Genomic DNA, 19,772 nt, shown 5'->3' with positions numbered 1-19,772 from the left:
CAGAGCATGTACTTAACAATGGAGAAAAAGGGTTAAAGTGATTAGCAGTTACGAGCGAGGATTCCCCTCTGGTCTCTGAATTGCCTTATGTTCCTAGGTACCTTTTCAGAGGATGTACTTGACGATGGAGAAAAAGGGTTAAAGTGATTACCAGTTACGAGCGAGGATTCCCCTCTGGTCTCTGAATTGCCTTATGTTCCTAGGTACCTTTCCAGAGCATGTACTTGACGATAGAGAAAAAGGGTTAAAGTGATTAGCAGTTAAGGTAACCCCAATGGCGTTTGAACAGTGTTGTCAGTTTAAAATAGAGTCTAATGTTATAGTATACTAGAAAGTAGATACTAAGAGAGATGTAGATGGCAAGAAAAGAATTTTAATAATGGATAGCTCCACCTCTCCGACGTGTTCTGAATAAAATGCAAGCGGTGCTTGAACAGTGTTGTCAATTTAAAACAGTTTAGTGTTATACTCTACGAAGAAGTTGATACTAAGAGGGATATAGATGGCAAGAAAACTGTGTTTATCTCTTTAGGATCTTTATGTCTCTTTGGGCTGTTTGTGTTTCTTTCGGCTGTATTTGTCTCTTTGGGCTGTGTGTCTCTTTGGGGTGTTTGAGTCTTTTTGATCTGTTTATGTTTCTTTGGGCTGTTTGAGTCTTTTTGGTCTGTGTTTGTCAATTTGGGGCTGTTTGTGTCTCTTTGGGCTGTTTGTGTTTCTTTGGGCTATGTGTGTGTCTCTTTGGGCTGTTTGTGTCATTTTGATCTGTGTGTCTTTCTTTTGGATGTTTGTGTCTCTTAGTGACCGTGTGTGTCTCTTTGGGCTTTTTGTGTCATTTTGATCTGTGTGTCTTTCTTTTGGATGTTTGTGTCTCTTAGGGACCGTGTGTGTCTCTTTGGGCTATGTTGTCTCTTTGGGGCGTTTGAATCTTTTGGTCTGTATGTGTCTGTATGGGCGTTTTTTTTCTCTTTTGGCGGTGTGTATGTGTCTTTTCGGTTTGTGTGTCTATTCGGGCTGTGTGTGTCTCTTTAGCCTGTGTGTGTGTCTCTTTGGGCTCTGTGTGTGTCCCTTTGGGCTGTGTGTCTCTTTGGGCTGTTTGAGTCTTTTTGGTCTGTTTGTGTGTCTCTTTGAGCTGTTTGAGTCTTTTTTGGTCTGTGTTTGTCTCTTTGGGCTGTTTGTGTCTGTTTGGGCTGTTTGTGTTTCTTTGGGGTGTTTGCGTCTCTTTGGGTTTTGTGTGTCGATCTACTGATTGAGTCTTTATTATATCCGTGTGTCTCTTTTTTGTGTTTGAGTCTTTTTGAGATGTGTTTGTCTCTTTGGGCTGTTTGTGTCTCTGGGATGTTTGTGTTTCTTTGGGCTTTGTTTGTCTCTTTGATCTGTTTGTGTCATTTTGGTCTGTATGTCTATATTTTGGCTGTCTGTGTCTATTATGATCTGTGTGTGTCTCTTTTGGCTATGTGTGTCTCTTTTGGGCGTTTGAATCTTTTGGTCTGTATGTGTCTGTATGGGCGTGTTTTGTCTGTTTTGGCGGTATGTGTGTATCCTTGGGGGTTGTGTGTATATTAGGGGTGTGTGTGTCTCTTTAGCCTGTGTGTGTGTCTCTTTGGGCTGTGTGTGTCTCTTTGGGCAGTTTGAATCTTTTCGGTCTGTTGTGTGTCTCTTTTGGCTTTTTGTGTCGTTTTGAGCTTTGTATGTCTCTGTTGGATTTGTGCGTCTCTTTGGGCCGTGTGAATTTCTTTGAGCTGTATGTTTCTCTTGGGCTGTTTGAGTCATTTTGGTCTGTGTGTGTTTCTTTTGGCTGTTTGTGTCTCTTAGAGGCAATGTGTGTCTCTTTGGGAAATGTGTGTCTATCTGGGGTGTTTGAATCTTTTTGGTATGTATGTGTCTGTATGGGCGTTTTTTGTCTCTTTGGGCTCTGTGTGTGTCTCTTTGGGCTTTGTGTGTCTCTTCGGACTGTGTGTATTTCTCTTTAGCCTGTGTGTATCTCTTTGGGCTGTGTATGTCTCTTTAGGCTGTGTGTCTCTTTGGGCAGTTTGAATGTTTATGATCTGTGTGTGTGAGTCTCTTTTGGATGTTTGTGTCGTTTTGGGCTTTGTGTCTCTCTGTTGGATTTGTGCGTCTCTTTGGGCCGTGTACGTCTCTTTGAGCTGTATGTATCTCTTTGGGCTGTGGGTGTCTCTTTGTGATGTGTGTCTCTTTAGGCTGTGTGTGTCTCGTTGGACTGTGTGTCTTTTTGGGGTGTCTGAGTCTTTTTGGTCTGTATGTGTCTCTTTGGACTGTTTGAGTCTTTTAGGTCTGTGTTTGTCTCTTTGGGTTGTGTTTCTCTTTGGGCTGTCTGTGTCTCTTTGAGCTGTTTGTGTCTCTTTAGGCTGTGTGTGTCTCTTTGGGCTTTGTGTCTCTTTGGGGTGTTTGAGTCTTTTTGTTGTGTTTGTGTGTCTATTTGGGGTGTTTGAGTATTTTCGGTCTGTGTTTGTCTCTTTGGGATGTTTGTGTCTCTTTGGGGTATTTGTGTTTCTTTGCGCTTTGTGCGTCTATTTGGGCTGTGTGTCTCGTTGTACTTTTTGAGTGTTTTTGGTCTGTGTGTGTGTCTCTTTGGACTGTTTGAGTCTTTTTGGTCGGTGATTGTCTCTTTGGGCTGTTTCTGTTTCTTTGGGCTGTGTATGTGTCTTTGGGCTATTTCTGTCTCTTTCGTCTGTTTGAGTTATTTTGGTCTGTGTGTGTTTCTTTTGACTGTTTGTGTCTCTTTGGGGTCATGTGTGTTTCTTTGGGCTATTTGTGTCTCTTTGGGGTGTTTGAATCTTTTTGGTCTGTATGTGTCTCTTTTGGCTTTGTTTGTCTCTTTGGGCTGTTTGTGTCTCTTTAGCCAGTTTGTGTCTCTTTGGGCTGTGTGTGTCTATTTAGTCTATGTGTCTCTTTGGTCAGTTTGAATCTTTTTGTTCTGTTTTTGTCTCTTTGGCCTGTTTGTGTTTCTTTGTGCTATATGGGTCTCTTGAGTCTTTTTTAGTATTTTTGATCTTTGGGTGTGTATTTGGGCTTTGTGGGTCTCTTTGGGCTATGTGTGTCTCTTTGCGGTTTGTGAATCCTTTTGTCCTGGACGTGTCTGTATTAGCGTTTTTTTTTGTCTCTTTGGGCTGTGTGTGTGTCTCTTTGGGCTGTGTGTCTCTTCGGGCTGTGTGTGTCTCTTTAGCCTGTGTGTGTGTCTCTTTGGGCTGTGTGTCTCTTTGGTCAGTTTGAATCTTTTTGGTCTGTGTGTGTCTCTTTTGACTGTTTTTGTGTCGTTTTGGGCTTTGTGTGTCTTTGGTGGATGTGTGCGTCTCTTTCGGCCATGTGCATCTCTTTGAGTTGTATGTTTCTTTTTGGGCTGTGTGTGTACCTTTGGGATGTGTGTCCCTTCGGACTGTGTATGTCTCGTTAGACTGTGTGTCTTTTTGGGGTGTTTGAGTCTTTTTGGTCTGTATGTGGCTCTTTGGGATGTGTGTGTCTCTTTGGGCTGTTTTGAGTCTTTTTGGACTGTGTATGTCTCTTTCGGCTGTTTGTGCTTCTTTGGACTGTGGGTGTCTCTTTAGGCTGCGGGTTGATTGACAGAAGTATGTATTAGCGAAGTTAAAGTGGAGGGCGAGTTGCTAGAGTAAAATCTAAGTTAATAAGGGTTTTTGACCGTAAACTTTTGTAAGAAAATTATGGAAAATACAATTCGTCGGTTCATAGGTGAAACTTAAGTCCAGGTATGGATCTAAAAATAAACTATTTATGTAGAATCTGAGCTAATAAGGGTTTTTGATCATAAACTCTAGTTTCCTATAAGAAAATTATGGAAAATACAATTCTATAGTTCAAATGTGAAACTTAGTTCCATTCTCTGGTTCAAATGTAGAAAAACCCGTGTGGGTGAGTTGAAATAAAAAAAATTAACAAGAAATGACTAAAAAGTGTTTTGGGGGAGAAGGCTTGATTGGCAGAAGGATGTATTAGAGAAGTTATAGTGGAGGGTGACAAAGTCTTCAAAGTCAAGGCTATAAGAAAAAAAAAGTTCTGGATATTTTTTTAAGTTTTTAGTTTACGCACTAATATCATATCAGTAACGATTCTCTTTTAACTTTATATAAGTTGATCTATCAAACGTGAAACTTAGTTCCATTCTCTGGTTCAAATGTAGAAAAACCCGTGTGGGTGAGTTGAAATAAAAAATTTTTTTAACAAAAAATGACTGAAAAGTGTTTTGGAGGAGATGGCTTGATTGACAGAAGAATGTATTAGTAAACTTATAGTGGAGGGTTACAATGTATTCAAAGTCAAGGCTATAAGAAAAAAAAAGTTCCAGATATTTTTGTCGGTTTGTAGTTTAAACACTAATATCAATATCAGTAATGATTTTATTTGAACTTTCCCCAAGCTGATCAAATTGGTCTCTAAACGGTTCATGATAAAAAAATAGTTTGGGACAAGAAAAAAAAACAACTAAAATAATGTCGTGAAATCATTTTCAGCGTTCAGAGAAGTTCTTTTTTTTGTGTGTAATGTCTTTTTGTGTGTATTTGTTAGTTGTGTGTGTGTGTGTGTGTAATTTTTTTTTTTGTGTTTTAATTTTTTGTGTGTGTAATTTTTTTTTTGTGTGTGTGTAAGTTTTTTTTATTTGTGTGTAAGTTTTTTTTTGTTTGTGTTTTAGTTTTTTTTTTTGTGTGTGTGTAAGTTTTTGTGTGTGTGTAAGTTTTTATGTATGTGTAAGTTTTTGTGGGCTTGTAAATTTTTGTGTGTCTGTGTAATTTTTTTTGTGTGTGAAAGTTTTTTTTTTTGTGTAAGTATTTGTGTGTGTGTGTGTAAGTTTTCGTGTGCGTGTGTGTGTAAGTTTTTGTGTGTGTGTAAGTTTCTGTGTGTGTGTGTAAGTTTTTGCGTGTGTGTGTAAGTTTTTGTGTGTGTGTAAAATTTTGTGTGTGTGAAAAAACTAAAATAATGTCGTGAAATCACTTTCAACACTCAGAGCAGGGGGGGTGTTGGGGATTTAATCATAGAGAAACAACGAATTTACTTTTTTAAAAAGTGTGACTCAAAGACGTTTCGTTCTTTTCACTGGCTTGAAATTTCATACAAACGGGCCAATCAGGTGTTACAATCCTTTTGTTTGCTCAAAATTTTTTAATTTTCCATGTGTGCGTAAGTTTTTTGTGTATGTATAAGTTTTTGTGTGTGTGTAAGTTTATTTTTTGTGTGTGTGTGTGTAAGTTTTTCTGTGTGTGTGTAAGTTTTTTGTATGTGTGTAAGTTTCTGTGTGTGTGTGTGCGACCTAGTGGTACTAAAATATCGTAAGAGAGCTCATTTGACTGGAAACAAAAAGCTCGAGCGCCATTTTTAAGTCACCAAAAAGATTTGATGGTAACTATACCACTCCTAGCACCTCTTTGTTCCGAAATCGTGCAGTCAAAATTTGACACGACACACAAACAGAGTCATAGTGAGAGAGATATCCAAAAAGTTGGGTTGATCTAGGTTCACATAGAGTGGCGCGCCACACACACACACACACACAAACACAAAAAATTACACACACACAAAAAACTTACACACACAAAAAAAAACTTACACACACACACACACAACTTATAAATACACACACAAAAACTTACACACACAAAAAAAGAACTTCTCTGAGTGCTGAAAATGATTTCACGACATTATTTTAGTTTTTTTTTTCTTGACCCAAACTATTTTTTTATCATGAACCGTTTAGAGACCAATTTGATCAACTTGGAGAAAGTTCAAATAGAATCATTACTGATATTGATATTAGTGCGTAAACTACAAACCGACAAAAATATCCGGAACTTTTTTTTCTCTTATAGCCTTGACTTTGAAGACATTGTCGCCCTCCACTATAACTTCGCTAATACATCCTTCTGTCAATCAAGCCATCTCCTCCAAAACACTTTTCAGTCATTTTTTGTAAAAAAAAATTTTTATTTCAACTCACGCACACGGATTTTTCTATATTTAAAGCATATAATGTACCTAATTTTAACGTTTGATTGATCAACATGGATAAAGTTCAAATAGAATCTTTATTTATATGATATTATGCGTAAACTACAAACTTACAAAATATTCAGAACTTTTTTTTTCTTATAGCTTTGACTTTGAAGACTTTGTCGCCCTCCACTAACTTCGCTAATACATCCTTCTGCCAATCAAGCCATCTCCCCCAAAACACTTTTCAGTCATTTCTTGTTAATTTTTTTTTATTTCAACTCACCCACACGGGTTTTTCTACATTTGAACCAGAGAATAGAACTAAGTTTCACATTTGAACGATGGAATTGTATTTTCCATAATTTTCTTATTGGAAACTAGAGTTTATGATCAAAAACCCTTATTAGCTCAGATTTTACATAAATAGTTTATTTTTCGATCCATACCTGGACTTAAGTTTCACCTATGAACCGACGAATTGTATTTTCCATAATTTTCTTACAAAAGTTTACGGTCAAAAACCCTTATTAACTTAGTTTTATCTCTAGCAACTCGCCCTCCACTATAACTTTGCTAATACATACTTCTGCCAATCAACCCGCAGCCCAAAGAGACACCCACAGTCCAAAGAAACACAAACAGCCGAAAGAGACATACTCAGTCCAAAAAGACTCAAAACAGCCCAAAGAGACACACATATCCCAAAGAGACACATACAGACCAAACGGACTCAAACACCCCAAAAAGACACACAGTCCAACGAGACACACACAACCTAAAGAGACACACATCACAAAGAGACACCCACAGCCCAAAGAGACACATACAGCTCAAAGAGATGCACATGGCCGAAAGAGACGCACACATCCAACAAAGACACACAAAGCCCAAAACGACACAAAAACAGTCAAAATAGACAGACACAGACCAAAAAGATTCAAACTGACCAAAGAGACACACAGCCCAAGGAGACACACACACAGGTTAAAGAGACACACACAGCCCGAAGAGATACACAAAGCCCAAAGAGACACACACACAGCCCGAAGAGACAAAAAAACGCTCATACAGACACATACAGGCCAAAAGGATTCAAACACCCCAAAGAGACACACATAGCCCAAAGAGACACAAACAGCCGAAAGAAACATACAAAGAGCAAAATGAATCAAACACTCCAAAGAGACACACATGGCCCAAAGAAAAACAAACAGTCCAAAGAGACACAAACAGATCAAAAAGATTCAAACTGACCAAAGAGACACATAGCCTCAAGAGACACACACAGCCCAAAGAGATACACAAGGGCTAAAGAGATACACACAGCCCGAAGAGACACACAAAGCCCAAAGAGACACATACAGACCAAAAAGATTCAAACACCCCAAAGAGACACATATAGCCCAAAGAGACACACATGACCCCTAAGAGACACAAACAGTCAAAAGAAACACACACAGACAAAAATGACACAAACATCACAAAGAGACACACATAGCACAAAGAGACACAAAAAGCCCACAAAGACACAAACAGCTCAAAGAGACACACAGCCCCAAGACAAACACACAGCCCCAAGAGACACATACAGCCCAAAGAGACACAAACAGCCCAAAGAGACACACACAGCCCAAAGAGACACAAACAGCCCAAAGAGACAAACACAGACCAAAAAGACTCAAACAGCCCAAAGAGACACACAAACAGACCTAAAAGACTCAAACAGTCCAAAGAGACACATGCAGACCAAAAAGACTCAGACACCCCAAAAAGACACACAGTCCAACGAGACACACACAGCGTAAAGAGACACACATCACAAAGAGACACCCACAGCTCAAAGAGACACATACAGCTCAAAGAGACGTACACGGCCCAAAGAGACGCACACATCCAACAGAGAGACACAAAGCCCAAAACGACACAAACAGCCAAAAGAGACACACACACACAGACCATAAAGATTCAAACTGCCCAAAGAAACACACAGCCTAAAGAGACACACACAGCCAAAAGAGACACACACAGTCTAAATAGACATACAAACCGTTCTAATATAAACAAACATCCAAACTAGACAAACACACCGCACAATGAGACAAAAAACGCCCATACAGACACATACATATCAAAAAGATTCAAACACTCCAAAGAGACACACATTGCCCAAAGAGACACACATGGCCTCTAAGAGACACAAACAGCCAAAAAAAAAAAACACAGACCAAAATGACTCAAACAGCCCAAGAGACACATACAGCTCAAAGAGATGCACACGGCCCAAAGAGACGCACACATCCAACAGAGACACACAACGCCCAAAACGACCCAAAAAGCCAAAAGAGACACACACAGACCAAAAAGATTCAAACTGCCCAAAGAGACACACAGCCTAAAGAGACACACACAGCCCAAAGAGACACACACACAGGTTAAAGAGACACACACAGCCCGAAGAGACACACACAGCCCGAACAGACACACAAAGCCCAAGGAGACACACACACAGCCCAAAGAGACAAAAAACGCCCATACAGACACATACAGACCAAAAGATTCAAACGTCCCAAAGAGACACACATAGCCCAAAGAGACACACACAGCTCCTAAGAGACACAGACAGCCAAAAGATAGACATACAGACCAAAATGACTCAAACAGCTCAAAGAGACAAACATAGCACAAAGAAACACAAACATCCCAGAGACACAAACAGCCCAAAGAGACACAAACAGCTCAAAAAGACTCAAACAGCCCAAAGAGACACAAACAGATCAAACAGACTCAAACAGTCCAAAGAGACACACAGCCCAAAGAGACTCACAAAGCCCAAAGCGACAAACACAGACCAAACAGACTCACACAGCCCAAAGAGACAAACAAACAGACCAAAAAGACTCAAACAGCCCAAAGAGATACACAGCCCAGAGGGACACAAACAGCCTCAAGAGACACAAACAGCTCAAAGAGACACAGACAGCCCATAGAGACACACAACCCAAAGAGACAAACACCGACCAAAAAGACTTAAACAGCCCAAAGAGACACACACAGACCAAAAAGACTCAGACACCCAAAAAAAGACACACAGTCAAACGAGACACACACAGCCTAAAGAGACACACATCACAAAGAGACACCCATAGCCCAAAGAGACACATACAGCTGAAAGAGACGTAAACGGCCCAAAGAGATGCACACATCCAACAGAGAGACACAAAGCCCAAAAGGACACAAACAGTCAAAAGAGACACACACAGACCATAAAGATTCAAACTGCCAAAGAGACACACAGCCTAAAGAGACACCCACTCGGCCAAAAGACAAAAACAACACCCATACAAACACATACATACCAAAAAGATTCAAACATCCCCAAAGAGACACACATTGCCCAAAAAGACACACATGGCCTCTAAGAGACACAAACAGCCAAAAGAAACACACACAGACCAAAATGACTCAAACAGTCCAAGAGACACATACATCTCAAAGAGACGCACACGGCCCAATGAGACGCACACATCCAACAGATATACACAAAGCCCAAAACGACGCAAGCGGCCAAAAGAGACACACACACAGACCAAAAAGATTCAAATTGTCCAAAGAGACACTCAGCCTGAAGAGACACACACAACCCAAAGAGACACACACACAGGCTAAAGAGACACACACAGCCCTAATATACACACAAAGCCCAAATAGACAAATACACAGCCTAAAGATAAAAAAAACGCCCATACAGACACATACAGACCAAAAGATTCAAACGCCCCAAAGAGACACACATAGCCCAAAGAGACACACACGGACCCTAAGAGACACAAACATCCAAAAAAAAGAAACACAGAACAAAAAGACAAAAAAAGCCCAAAGAGACACACATAGCCCAAAGAGACACAGACGGTCCCTTAGAGACACAAACATCCAAAATAAAGATACACAGATCAAAATGACACAAACAGCCCAAAGAGACACACACATAGCCCAAAGAAACACAAACAGCCCAAAGAGACACAAACAGCCCCAAAGAGACAAACACAGACCAAAAAGACTCAAACAGTCCAAAGAAACATAAACAGATCAAAATGACACAAACACCCCAAAGAGACACACAGCCCAAAGAGACACACACAGCCCAAAGAAACACAAACAGCCCAAAGAGACATAAACATCCCAAAGAGATAAACACAGTTTTCTTGCCATCTACATCCCTCTTAGTATCAACTTCTTCGTATAGCATAACGTTAAACTATTTTAAATTGACAACACTGTTCAAGCACCTCTTGCGTTTTATACAGAACACGTCGGAGAGGTAGAGCTATCCAATATTAAAATTCTTTTCTTGCCATCTACATCTCTCTTAGTATCTACTTTCTAGTATACTATAACATTAGACTCTATTTTAAACTGACAACACTGTTCAAATGCCATTGGGGTTACCTTAACTGCTAATCACTTTAACCCTTTTTCTCTATCGTCAAGTACATGCTCTGGAAAGGTACCTAGGAACATAAGGCAATTCAGAAACCAGAGGGGAATCCTCGCTCGTAACTGGTAATCACTTTAACCCTTTTTTCTCCATCGTCAAGTACATCCTCTGAAAAGGTACCTAGGAACATAAGGCAATTCAGAGACCAGAGGGGAATCCTCGCTCGTAACTGCTAATCACTTTAACCCTTTTTCTCCATCGTCAAGTACATGCTCTGGAAAGGTATACGTCATTATCTTTAGAATAAATAAACTATACCTTTTAAATAATGTCTCCAAAAATATTTTATTCAGAGATTTCACGTTAAAAAATTATCCAATCACTAATTACCCCTTTTTTTATCTTGCCTCCTATCAATTCTGAGTTTCCGACTAGAATTATACAAAGCCCGTCTTAATCACCAATTTGGTAACCCTTTCGCAATTACAAAAGGCTGAGCAGTGATTACATTTCATTGTCGGCGACAATCAGATCAGAGTTGTGCAAATGGAATACCTTTTCGCAAATTGAGTTAGCTTCTATTTCATAGACAAAATATTCGAATTCCTTTTATTAACAGCCAGCTTATTAACACGTTTGACCAGTTTTGATTGGAATTTGTATTTTTTTTCCCAGAAGAAAGATCATGGATACGTGTTTATTTTTTTTTTTTTTAAACTGGTATTTTTTCAAGGAAGCCCATAACACTTTGCAGAAACCCGTCTGCTAAGGCATGTACCGTTCATAGTAATAGGTGACTGACCCGTAGTAAGCCAATGTACCGGTTAGACTACACTGTATATTCATGCCTCAGGCGAGAGGTAAGACAAATTACGCAATGACGTTTTGTATGTATTAATGCTTTACAGAAAACCCGTCTGCTAAGACAAGTACCGTTCATAGTAATAGGTGACTGACCCTGACAAGCCAATATACCGGTTAAACTGCACACATATCCATGTAGGCGTGAATGTAGGCTTGAAAAGCACGGTTCAAAAGCACGATTCGAAAGCACGGTTCAAATCTTATACAAGCTTACTACTCACCATATGTTACTTTTTTTTGGCTGAATGATTTTTTTAGTATATATCGTTCAGATATTATGTCCATCGCTATTTTCTCTGCATTTATTTTGATGCAATAAAGATGCTTCAAAGACTGCTTCTCCTTAATTCGTTGCGTACCAAAATTTCTCTTCTTTTAGCTAAAAAAGACTAGCCTGGCTTCTTTCTGCTCTACAGACTCTTAAAATCCCCGTCAATTCCCAAATAATAAATATGATATTACTTTAGTTGTAATCGATCACAACTAGATGCTATATATGGTTATAATTGTCTCTGGTAAACTACACAGATGGGTGGCAACCCTGCTTGTAGGGGTAAGGACTGATAGGTGCACCAATATACCAGCTCCTAACAGTTGACGGTTATCACCACTTCTTTGTAGGTAGATAGGCAATAAAGCCTGGTTCAAACAAGAGATTTTTTTTTTATTTTGCAGGCGCGTTTTGTGTCGCTCCATTAAAATAATGTTTTCCATATAAATAGGTATTACATTCCCTTCCATTTTGAGAAGTTCAAAAATTTGTTTACCGGCTGGCAGATATGCTCTTAAAACTGTTTTGTGCACAGTGTTCTTTCTTCTTTTTTTTTTTCGATGATATTTTAGGAAGACTTCACAGGTTTCGGTGTAAGATTCGTTTTATGTTGTGCATAATTGTAGGGAAAATAAATTGAAAATTAATACTTATGGGCAGTAAAAATGTACCATGGGTATCTTCATACAGGTATTGAAAAGAATATCTTCTATTTTATTTTCTTTTTTGTTTGAGAAGTTTTCTAGAAAGACTTTGGATTTCACTGTATTTAGTTTAAAATTTTTGGACCATAGTACTACAACACTACTACAGATTTACTCAATTATTTGTATCACTATTGAAAAATATACATATAATATTAGCGAAATTTTTCATATAAAATGAAGAAACATTATTGCCTTAATCTTGCCCTAGAAAACAATATTTAATTCTTAGCACAATATATTATGTATTGAAAATTCTTTCAGATTAAACGCTATCCTCGAACAATTGCCAATTCCTTGCGACGTAAGGATGATTCTAGGCCGAAAAAGAGACAAGAAAAGATTGAGAGGAAAAAGGAAGAAAAACGACGAAAAAAGGAAGAGTTGAAAATTTTGAAAGCAGCTAAAAGAAGAGAAATAGAAGAGAAGCTGAAAAAACTTGCCGAAATTACTGGTTAGTGATTTACTATCTAGTGTTTTTTATGCCGAATACTTTTTGCTAGACTACTATCTTAGTGAGTTTAGGCCAAGTAACGTACCTAGTGTGTAGCCTGTCAAGTAATAATCGTCAACAACCCGAAGGCATGTAAACATGATGTTTTTTTTAGGTTTTGACAATACTAACCTCCTAATTTTAAAATGAATAACCCAACGAAAAGATAAGAATGAAAGTATGGAGGTCTTTACGAAAGGACGGATGAGCTTTTGCTGTTCAACGGCGGTATGAAACCGTATCTTCAACGCAAAAGTTTTTTTTTAATAAAGTATGTCTTAAAAAGAACGCCGAATTTGAATCTGCTATAAATCCAATTTATATTTCATTTACGAACTTGCACTACAAATATTCACCTGGAAAAAAGAGCACAGTATCAAAACATAATCCCAATGATCAATGATAATATAACATGCCAAAACAATGTTGCCAACAACAACAAATAAAAATAATGGGTTTTTCGTGTCTGGTGTTCTTTTTCATACAATCTTTATAATCATTGGTTCGCACAGAAAAAAAAAACTGTTATGATAGACAATGTTCGTAAATCGCATCAGTGAGTAATTTTAGTTGCCGTTTTGTTCGCACAGGATTTTCTAATCGCCCAACATTTACTGGAAAAATATTCGAAGTCGAAAGAGTGTGGTTTAAAGGGATGAGGATGATATTTTACTCCCAAGCTTTCAGGATCAAAACTGCATTTTGTATCCCTTTTTTCTTGAATAATTTTGTTGAACTTCTATTTGTGTCTTCCATTGCCATTGCTGCTGTGTCAAAACAATTGCTGGAAAAATTGCTCAGTTGTCCGATATAGGTTGAATTGTTTCATCTTCATAAATTACATGACAAAGCAACTAAAATTGTCAAAATTGGAAGTCAAGTTGCGGCAATGCGTGAATTTCGCTCCTATGTGAACCTAGCCTAATGGTTAGATACCTCATCTATCAGGAGGGAATTTGAGTTGTTGACAGGATAAGTTGATTTATAGTTTGTAATGTAAAATATTGTAATTGAACTGATATCCTCTTCCAGAAAATAATTCTAACTGTTAGAGCTAGCTGAAACTTGCTTGGGTATTTTGCAGCTGGAAAATTTGGAAATGTAGAGTGATAATCCCAAAAGTTAGAAATTTCGAGATAGTTAACCAATATAGATGCGACTAGGGATATTTTTTGCTTTTTTTAGAAAAAAAGAGAGGTCTCACCCATGTATGTAGGCACGCGGAGAAGACTATCACAAGCAGTTTTAGCTTTTAAAACAATAAAAATGCAGAAAAGTAATTACACTATAGCTTAAACTCATTCAACTCAAAAGTGATGCATCTCAACTCCCAATCAGCTCAACTCTCATTTAATTTAGTCCCATTTAGATAAACCCCATTCAGCACAAACCACTTAACTCAAGGTCATGCATCTCAACCCCATTCACCTTATACTCATTTAACTCAACCCCTATTCACCTGGTAATAACGGTTGAGTTGCATGGGGTGGAATTGAATGCTGTTGAGTTGTATTGTGTTCTATTAGATCAGGATCAGGGTTGAATTGCACGGGGTTTGAATGGGGCTGAGTTACATGGTAACCCAGAAAAATCAATATTAGCAAACTTAGCAACTATAATTAAGTTTAAAATGACAACAGCTAAACAAATCCGTGTGAAGTTTAGAGTTGCTGTTGCATTTGTCACATTGTCACTGGAAAATAATGTTAAATATTCTCTAAATTATAACCGCGTAAATATGAAAACAACATTTTTGTAGTTGACAAGAAGAGGAGTGTTCAGGGGTGGGAGGGGATGTATGAAGCCGAATAATACCTTGAAAAAGTCTACGTTTTAGTTAGCTTTTGTTGTTGGGAGAGGTGGGGCTTAAGACCAAACATAGGGGGAGAGATTTTGGTTGTATAGTTTAGGGTTTAAACTTTTTTTTTTTTTTTTTGCGAGATCGCTTGTTTCAGACTGCTTATATCTTAACAACAAGGATTTTTTGTTTCTATTGCTTTCACTTTTGAATCTAAGAAAAAGAACATGCGACAATACTCCACCCAAAGAAGCAAATCGTCAGAAAAACCAATTCTACAGTGACTATAAACCAATAGAGGAAAGACATTAGTGTAGAAAAACGAAAATCGCTAAAACTAAAGGCAAATAATAGGGATTTGTAGTTTTTTTTGTATTTGTGCTTTAAAAAGTTGCTGAAAATATACTTTGACAATTATTGTAGGAAGTATGTACCATATCTTATCCAACTTCTCGGAACGCCTATGTTTCACAACCATACTTAACAGCTGTCATCACCATGGATACCAGTATCATAATCATATTGCTAAGACTTATCTCCCTTTCTCTTTCAGTCTTTTTCTACTGCAGAAATCTAAAATAATGAAGCGGAAACATAACAACTATGAAAAATTTCTCAAAAAATTGTTAATTTTAACCCAAAAAGTAAAGAAGTTTCACTTTAACCGATTGCTAAGGAAACGATATAAACTTCAAGAAATAAAGGCATTTGGAAATAATGGCTAAAATTTTGAAGAAAAATTTGGGTATAATATTACCTTAGGATTCATTTTTGGTTTGATTTATTTTTTGCTTTCTTTATTGCTTCAGTGTAGAGTGGATTATATTTTACAATAAGGATCTTAAAATCAGGCTCTTTAAGGTATATAACAGACATTTCAAAACTTGATGAATAAAAGGTTATATGATATGGTTACAGCATATCTTTTGGGAAAATTCAAAATTTAGTAGCATAATTCATTTGGGAAGGCGCCAGGACATCGACATGTCAGGACCACTACCGTAAGGACATCGACAATATCCGTCACAACATAGATAATAAATCCGTCAGGACGTTAACAGTCATAACATCGACACGTCAGGACCTGGACAGTCACAATCGCTACCTGTCTGAACGTCAACAGTCATAACATCAACACGTCAGTTCATCGACAGTCACAATCGCTACCCGTTTGAACGTCGGCAGTCATAACATCGACACGTCATAACATCTAAAAATTTTTCATAACATCTAAAATTTTAAAACTTAAGTTATTCTGGGGTTTAAGGGGGAAAGGTACCTAGGTTAGGTTAGGTTACGTATTTAATATATGCTATGCTTTACCCTTACTCCCTTGATGTGCAAATATATAGCCGGAATTTGTTTCTAAACTAGTATATAGTTATTACTATTATATAAACTTCTAAATATTTTTACATAACGAAAATCCGTCAGAACCACTAACTGTCAGAACGTCGACAGTCATAACATCGATACGTCATAAAATCTAAAAAATTTTTATATTTTATGACGTGTCGATGTTATGACTGTCGAAGTTCTGCCGGGTAGCGATTGTGACTGTCGATGTTATGACTATCGACGTTCTGACGGGTAGCTATTGTGACTGTCGATGAACTGACGTGTCGGTGTTATGACTGTCGACGTTCTGCCGGGTAGCCATTGTGACTGTCGATGAACTGACGTTCCGATGTCATGACTATCGACGTTCTGACGGGTGGCTATTGTGACTGTCGATGTTATGACTGTCGACGTTCTGCCGGGTAGCGACCGTGATTGTCGATGAACCGACGTGTCGATGTTATGACTGTCGACGTTCTGACGGGTAGCGATTGTGGCTGTTGATGAACTGACGTGTTGATGTTATGACTGTCAATGTTCTGCCGCGTAGTGATTGTGACTGTGTATGTCCTCACGTGTCGATGTTATGACTATCAATGTCCTGGCGTGTCGATGTTCTGACAGATTTTCCTTGTCGACAAAATGAAGTTTAGTGCTTGTGACGGTTAGATGAAATGGTAATGTAATCATGTTATTTTTATTTATGGAGAGAAAAAGAGCTCTGCCTTAGACCCAGTTAATTAAGGCTGATCGACTACTCTAAACTGAAAATAAAGCGCCATTTCTGCAGAGACAGATAACTTCACCTTTTCAAACCTGATTGGTTCTTTTGTGAGAAATATTAAGCCAGTAAAAATAACGGAAGTTTTTAAGTCTCCGCTCTCCACCTTTTTAAACCTGATTGGGTCTTTCGTGGAAAAAAATTAAGTCCGGCCTGATTGTTTCTTTCCTCGCCTTTTATCTTTCCCCAGTGTATATGTTAATTTTTGTCGTTTTATGATTGAATTTGGGTTCTCTTCTTTCTGATATATACAGCTAAATGATGTTTAATTATTTTTTATTTTGCTTTCCTGTATTTTTTATGCAAAAAAGGGTAATATACATAAATTGTTGATGGAACGGCCAAAAGCTGGTTTGTCGGATAAATTTAGGATGTAAATAAAGGAAGCAATGCTGAGTGAAGTGGAAGAAAATTAAAGAAGAAAAAAAGCTGAGTTATCTTGATAGTAGATATACAACACAAAAAGAATAAGACAGGATGAACCATTCATCTTTTTCCTTTTTTTTACTCTAAAGCTGTTCTGATTTACAAACTAATTTTTCGTTTTTACTATTATTGTATAATGTTTTAAATTCATATATTAATGATCTGTTATTATTCATATATTAGTTTATTATATCAATTCATATATTGATTATTTATATATCATTCATACATTAATGATGCGTTATTATCTTTATTATTTATTTATTAATTGTTATTTTATTATTATTTTTTAAATTTGCTATTACTTGGCTAAATTTTATTCTGAGATCTATCCTGATATACAAATTAATTTTTCATTTTACTTTTATTGATGTATTATTTATTGATTGCTATTGATAGTGTTATTATTGGTGTATTATTGTTTATTTATTATTAGTGTATTATTGTTTGTTTATTATTGTTGTATTATTACTTTTATTTTTTTATTGCTTGGCTAAATGGGCTTTAAAATACGCTACTTTGTTGTCATTTTTGGTATTGATCCTTGTCATCAGGGAATATCCTGATGGAAGTACAAGGAAAAATTAGAAACCAAAATATTTGCGATTTTTGAAATCAGAATTAAAAGACTAATATTTTTTTTGATTTTAAAAAGAATGTTATAAAACTGGCCATATTATAAAAATTAAAAATTAAATTTTCAAGTCAGTGGAATTGACTACTCAATATGTCTTTATAGTTGAAATTATTGGTTTATCCTACAGTAAAGTCAAGCTTAGACCTTTAAAGAGCAAAAAGAAAACAAAATAAAGTCAGTTAAGTTAATTAATTTGTATAAATAAAGTCAGTTAATTTGTACTTCTTTCTATAACGGTTGTAAGATGACTCATTTGCGAGCTGCTGACTTGACCAAATGAACTAAGTGCTTAGAAGCTTTATTGTCAGAAAAATATGCTAAGTTGACTTATTCTATTTTGTCTTCTGAGAGACCCCTATTTTGCTAGCTGCATTATATTTAGTTTTTTTTTCAGGAAATGAAAATGTAGGATTTCATGATGATGACATTGAAGAAGACTTTGACCCAGAAAAGCATGATCAACGAATGCGACAACTTTTTGATGATGATTTTTATGGAGAAAACGGCGAAGAAATAAAGCCAAACTTTGAATTTGACCCAGAAATCGATGAAGGTAAGCTATTTGGCCAATGTGACTCTTTAGCAGTAGCGAACTATTCTACTAAGTCCGGGAAACTAAGCAAGAAATTTAAAAAGAAATGTCAGCCAAAGATATAACATAATACCGAAATAAAAGCTGTCGAAAATGTACCGAAAAATATCATCCGGAATATGTCATCCAGACATATTCAGAGAAATTTAATGGCTAAATTGGCTTCAGAATATTTTCAGTGGCATAAATACTAAGTTTTGACGCCAAATTTCAATATTTTCCAAATTGTGTAATTGTCAAATTATCCATCTTTTCTTTAATTAAATAAAAAGCAAGTGTTTTAACTGAAAGTAAGGAGTGACATTAAAACTTAAAACGAACAGAAATCATTCCGTACATAAAAGGGGCTGTCCCATCCTCAACACCTCGCTCTTTACGCTAAAGTTTTTTATTGTTTTAAAAACTAAAGTTGTGAGACAGAGTTGAACTAGAATCTTCGAATCACTTATTTTTATTGATATCCAAACCAGTGATTTATATCAGGGGTAGATCCAGGTTTCTTTTTAGGGGGGGGGGGGCAGAATATGTTGATCCGATAAACTTGCGTTAGGAGCAAGTTTAATTAACGCAAACTTGAGTTAATTAAGTAAATTACACTACTTTGGTCTACGCTAGGGCGTAGGGTCCGCCACTGGTTTATATTCAAGATATTGTATCTAGTCATTCTTTTCAAGTATCTTGATTGTATTGTAAAATCCTAAAGTTCATTTGTAAAAATGCTATTTCAAATATTGTATTTTTCGTTCTAAAATGTTATTCATGACTGCACTATTAATTACTTAAACTGTCCTTATAATAGAAAACAAAGCTTTATCTAACAGTAGAGTCGACTTTAATACCTTAAATCAGTAATACTGGATCAGCGCTGCCACATTATAGTGGTCTTAATCAAATTTACGGAAAAGCAAAGAGAAAACGAAATTGCGTTTTCTTATATTTCGTTATAGAAAATATAAATTTGTATTTCTTTCTGTAACAGTAGGAGACATAAAGATTGTGACTTACTATTTGTCTGCATAGTCTAAGTTTTACATAAACCTTATTTTTAAATAAAATTGGTGCTATGCCAGAAGCAGAGATGACAAAATCATTTTCAATCTTTCCTATTTCAGTGGGTGATTTTTCGGAGCAGATAAAACTCGTTTTTAAGAAAATTGTCACTATGCCAGAAGATAAAAGCTCAAATAGGGATAAAATCCTTTTAATAGACAGTGTTTCACAAACAGTGATAAAAATTCACAAAAATTACCAGATATTTCGGTCACATATGCAGTGACCGTCATCAGTATAAAACTACTGATAAATGTCACTGCATATGTGACCGAAATATCTGGTAATTTTTGTGAATTTTTATCACTGTTTTTGAAACACTGTCTATTAAAAGGATTTTTATCCCTATTTGAACTTTTATTTATCTTCATGGAAAGGCAGTGTGGTCTCCGAAATTATCTATATAGTATCTAGCAATCCTTGAC

General features: G+C 36.8%; 1 protein-coding gene across 1 annotated transcript in view; it reads left to right on the top strand.

The window, feature by feature from the left end:
- LOC148947080 (protein KRI1 homolog) overlaps positions 1-19,772 on the top strand; it is a 434,670-nt gene that overhangs the window by 308,369 nt on the left and 106,529 nt on the right. The window contains exons 8-9 of the mRNA XM_089096506.1: positions 12,497-12,686; positions 18,100-18,258. Coding sequence (XP_088952632.1) covers positions 12,497-12,686; positions 18,100-18,258 — 349 coding nt within the window. The remainder of the gene's footprint in view (positions 1-12,496; positions 12,687-18,099; positions 18,259-19,772) is intronic.

This window comes from Artemia sp. Qi Xiang Cuo, chromosome 11 (genome assembly GCF_049724085.1).
Source record: "Artemia sp. Qi Xiang Cuo chromosome 11, ASM4972408v1, whole genome shotgun sequence".
Classification (NCBI taxonomy): Eukaryota; Metazoa; Arthropoda; class Branchiopoda; order Anostraca; family Artemiidae; genus Artemia; species Artemia sp. Qi Xiang Cuo.
Note: the sequence above shows the minus strand (reverse complement) of the source record. Positions and strands in the feature narration are given on the sequence as shown.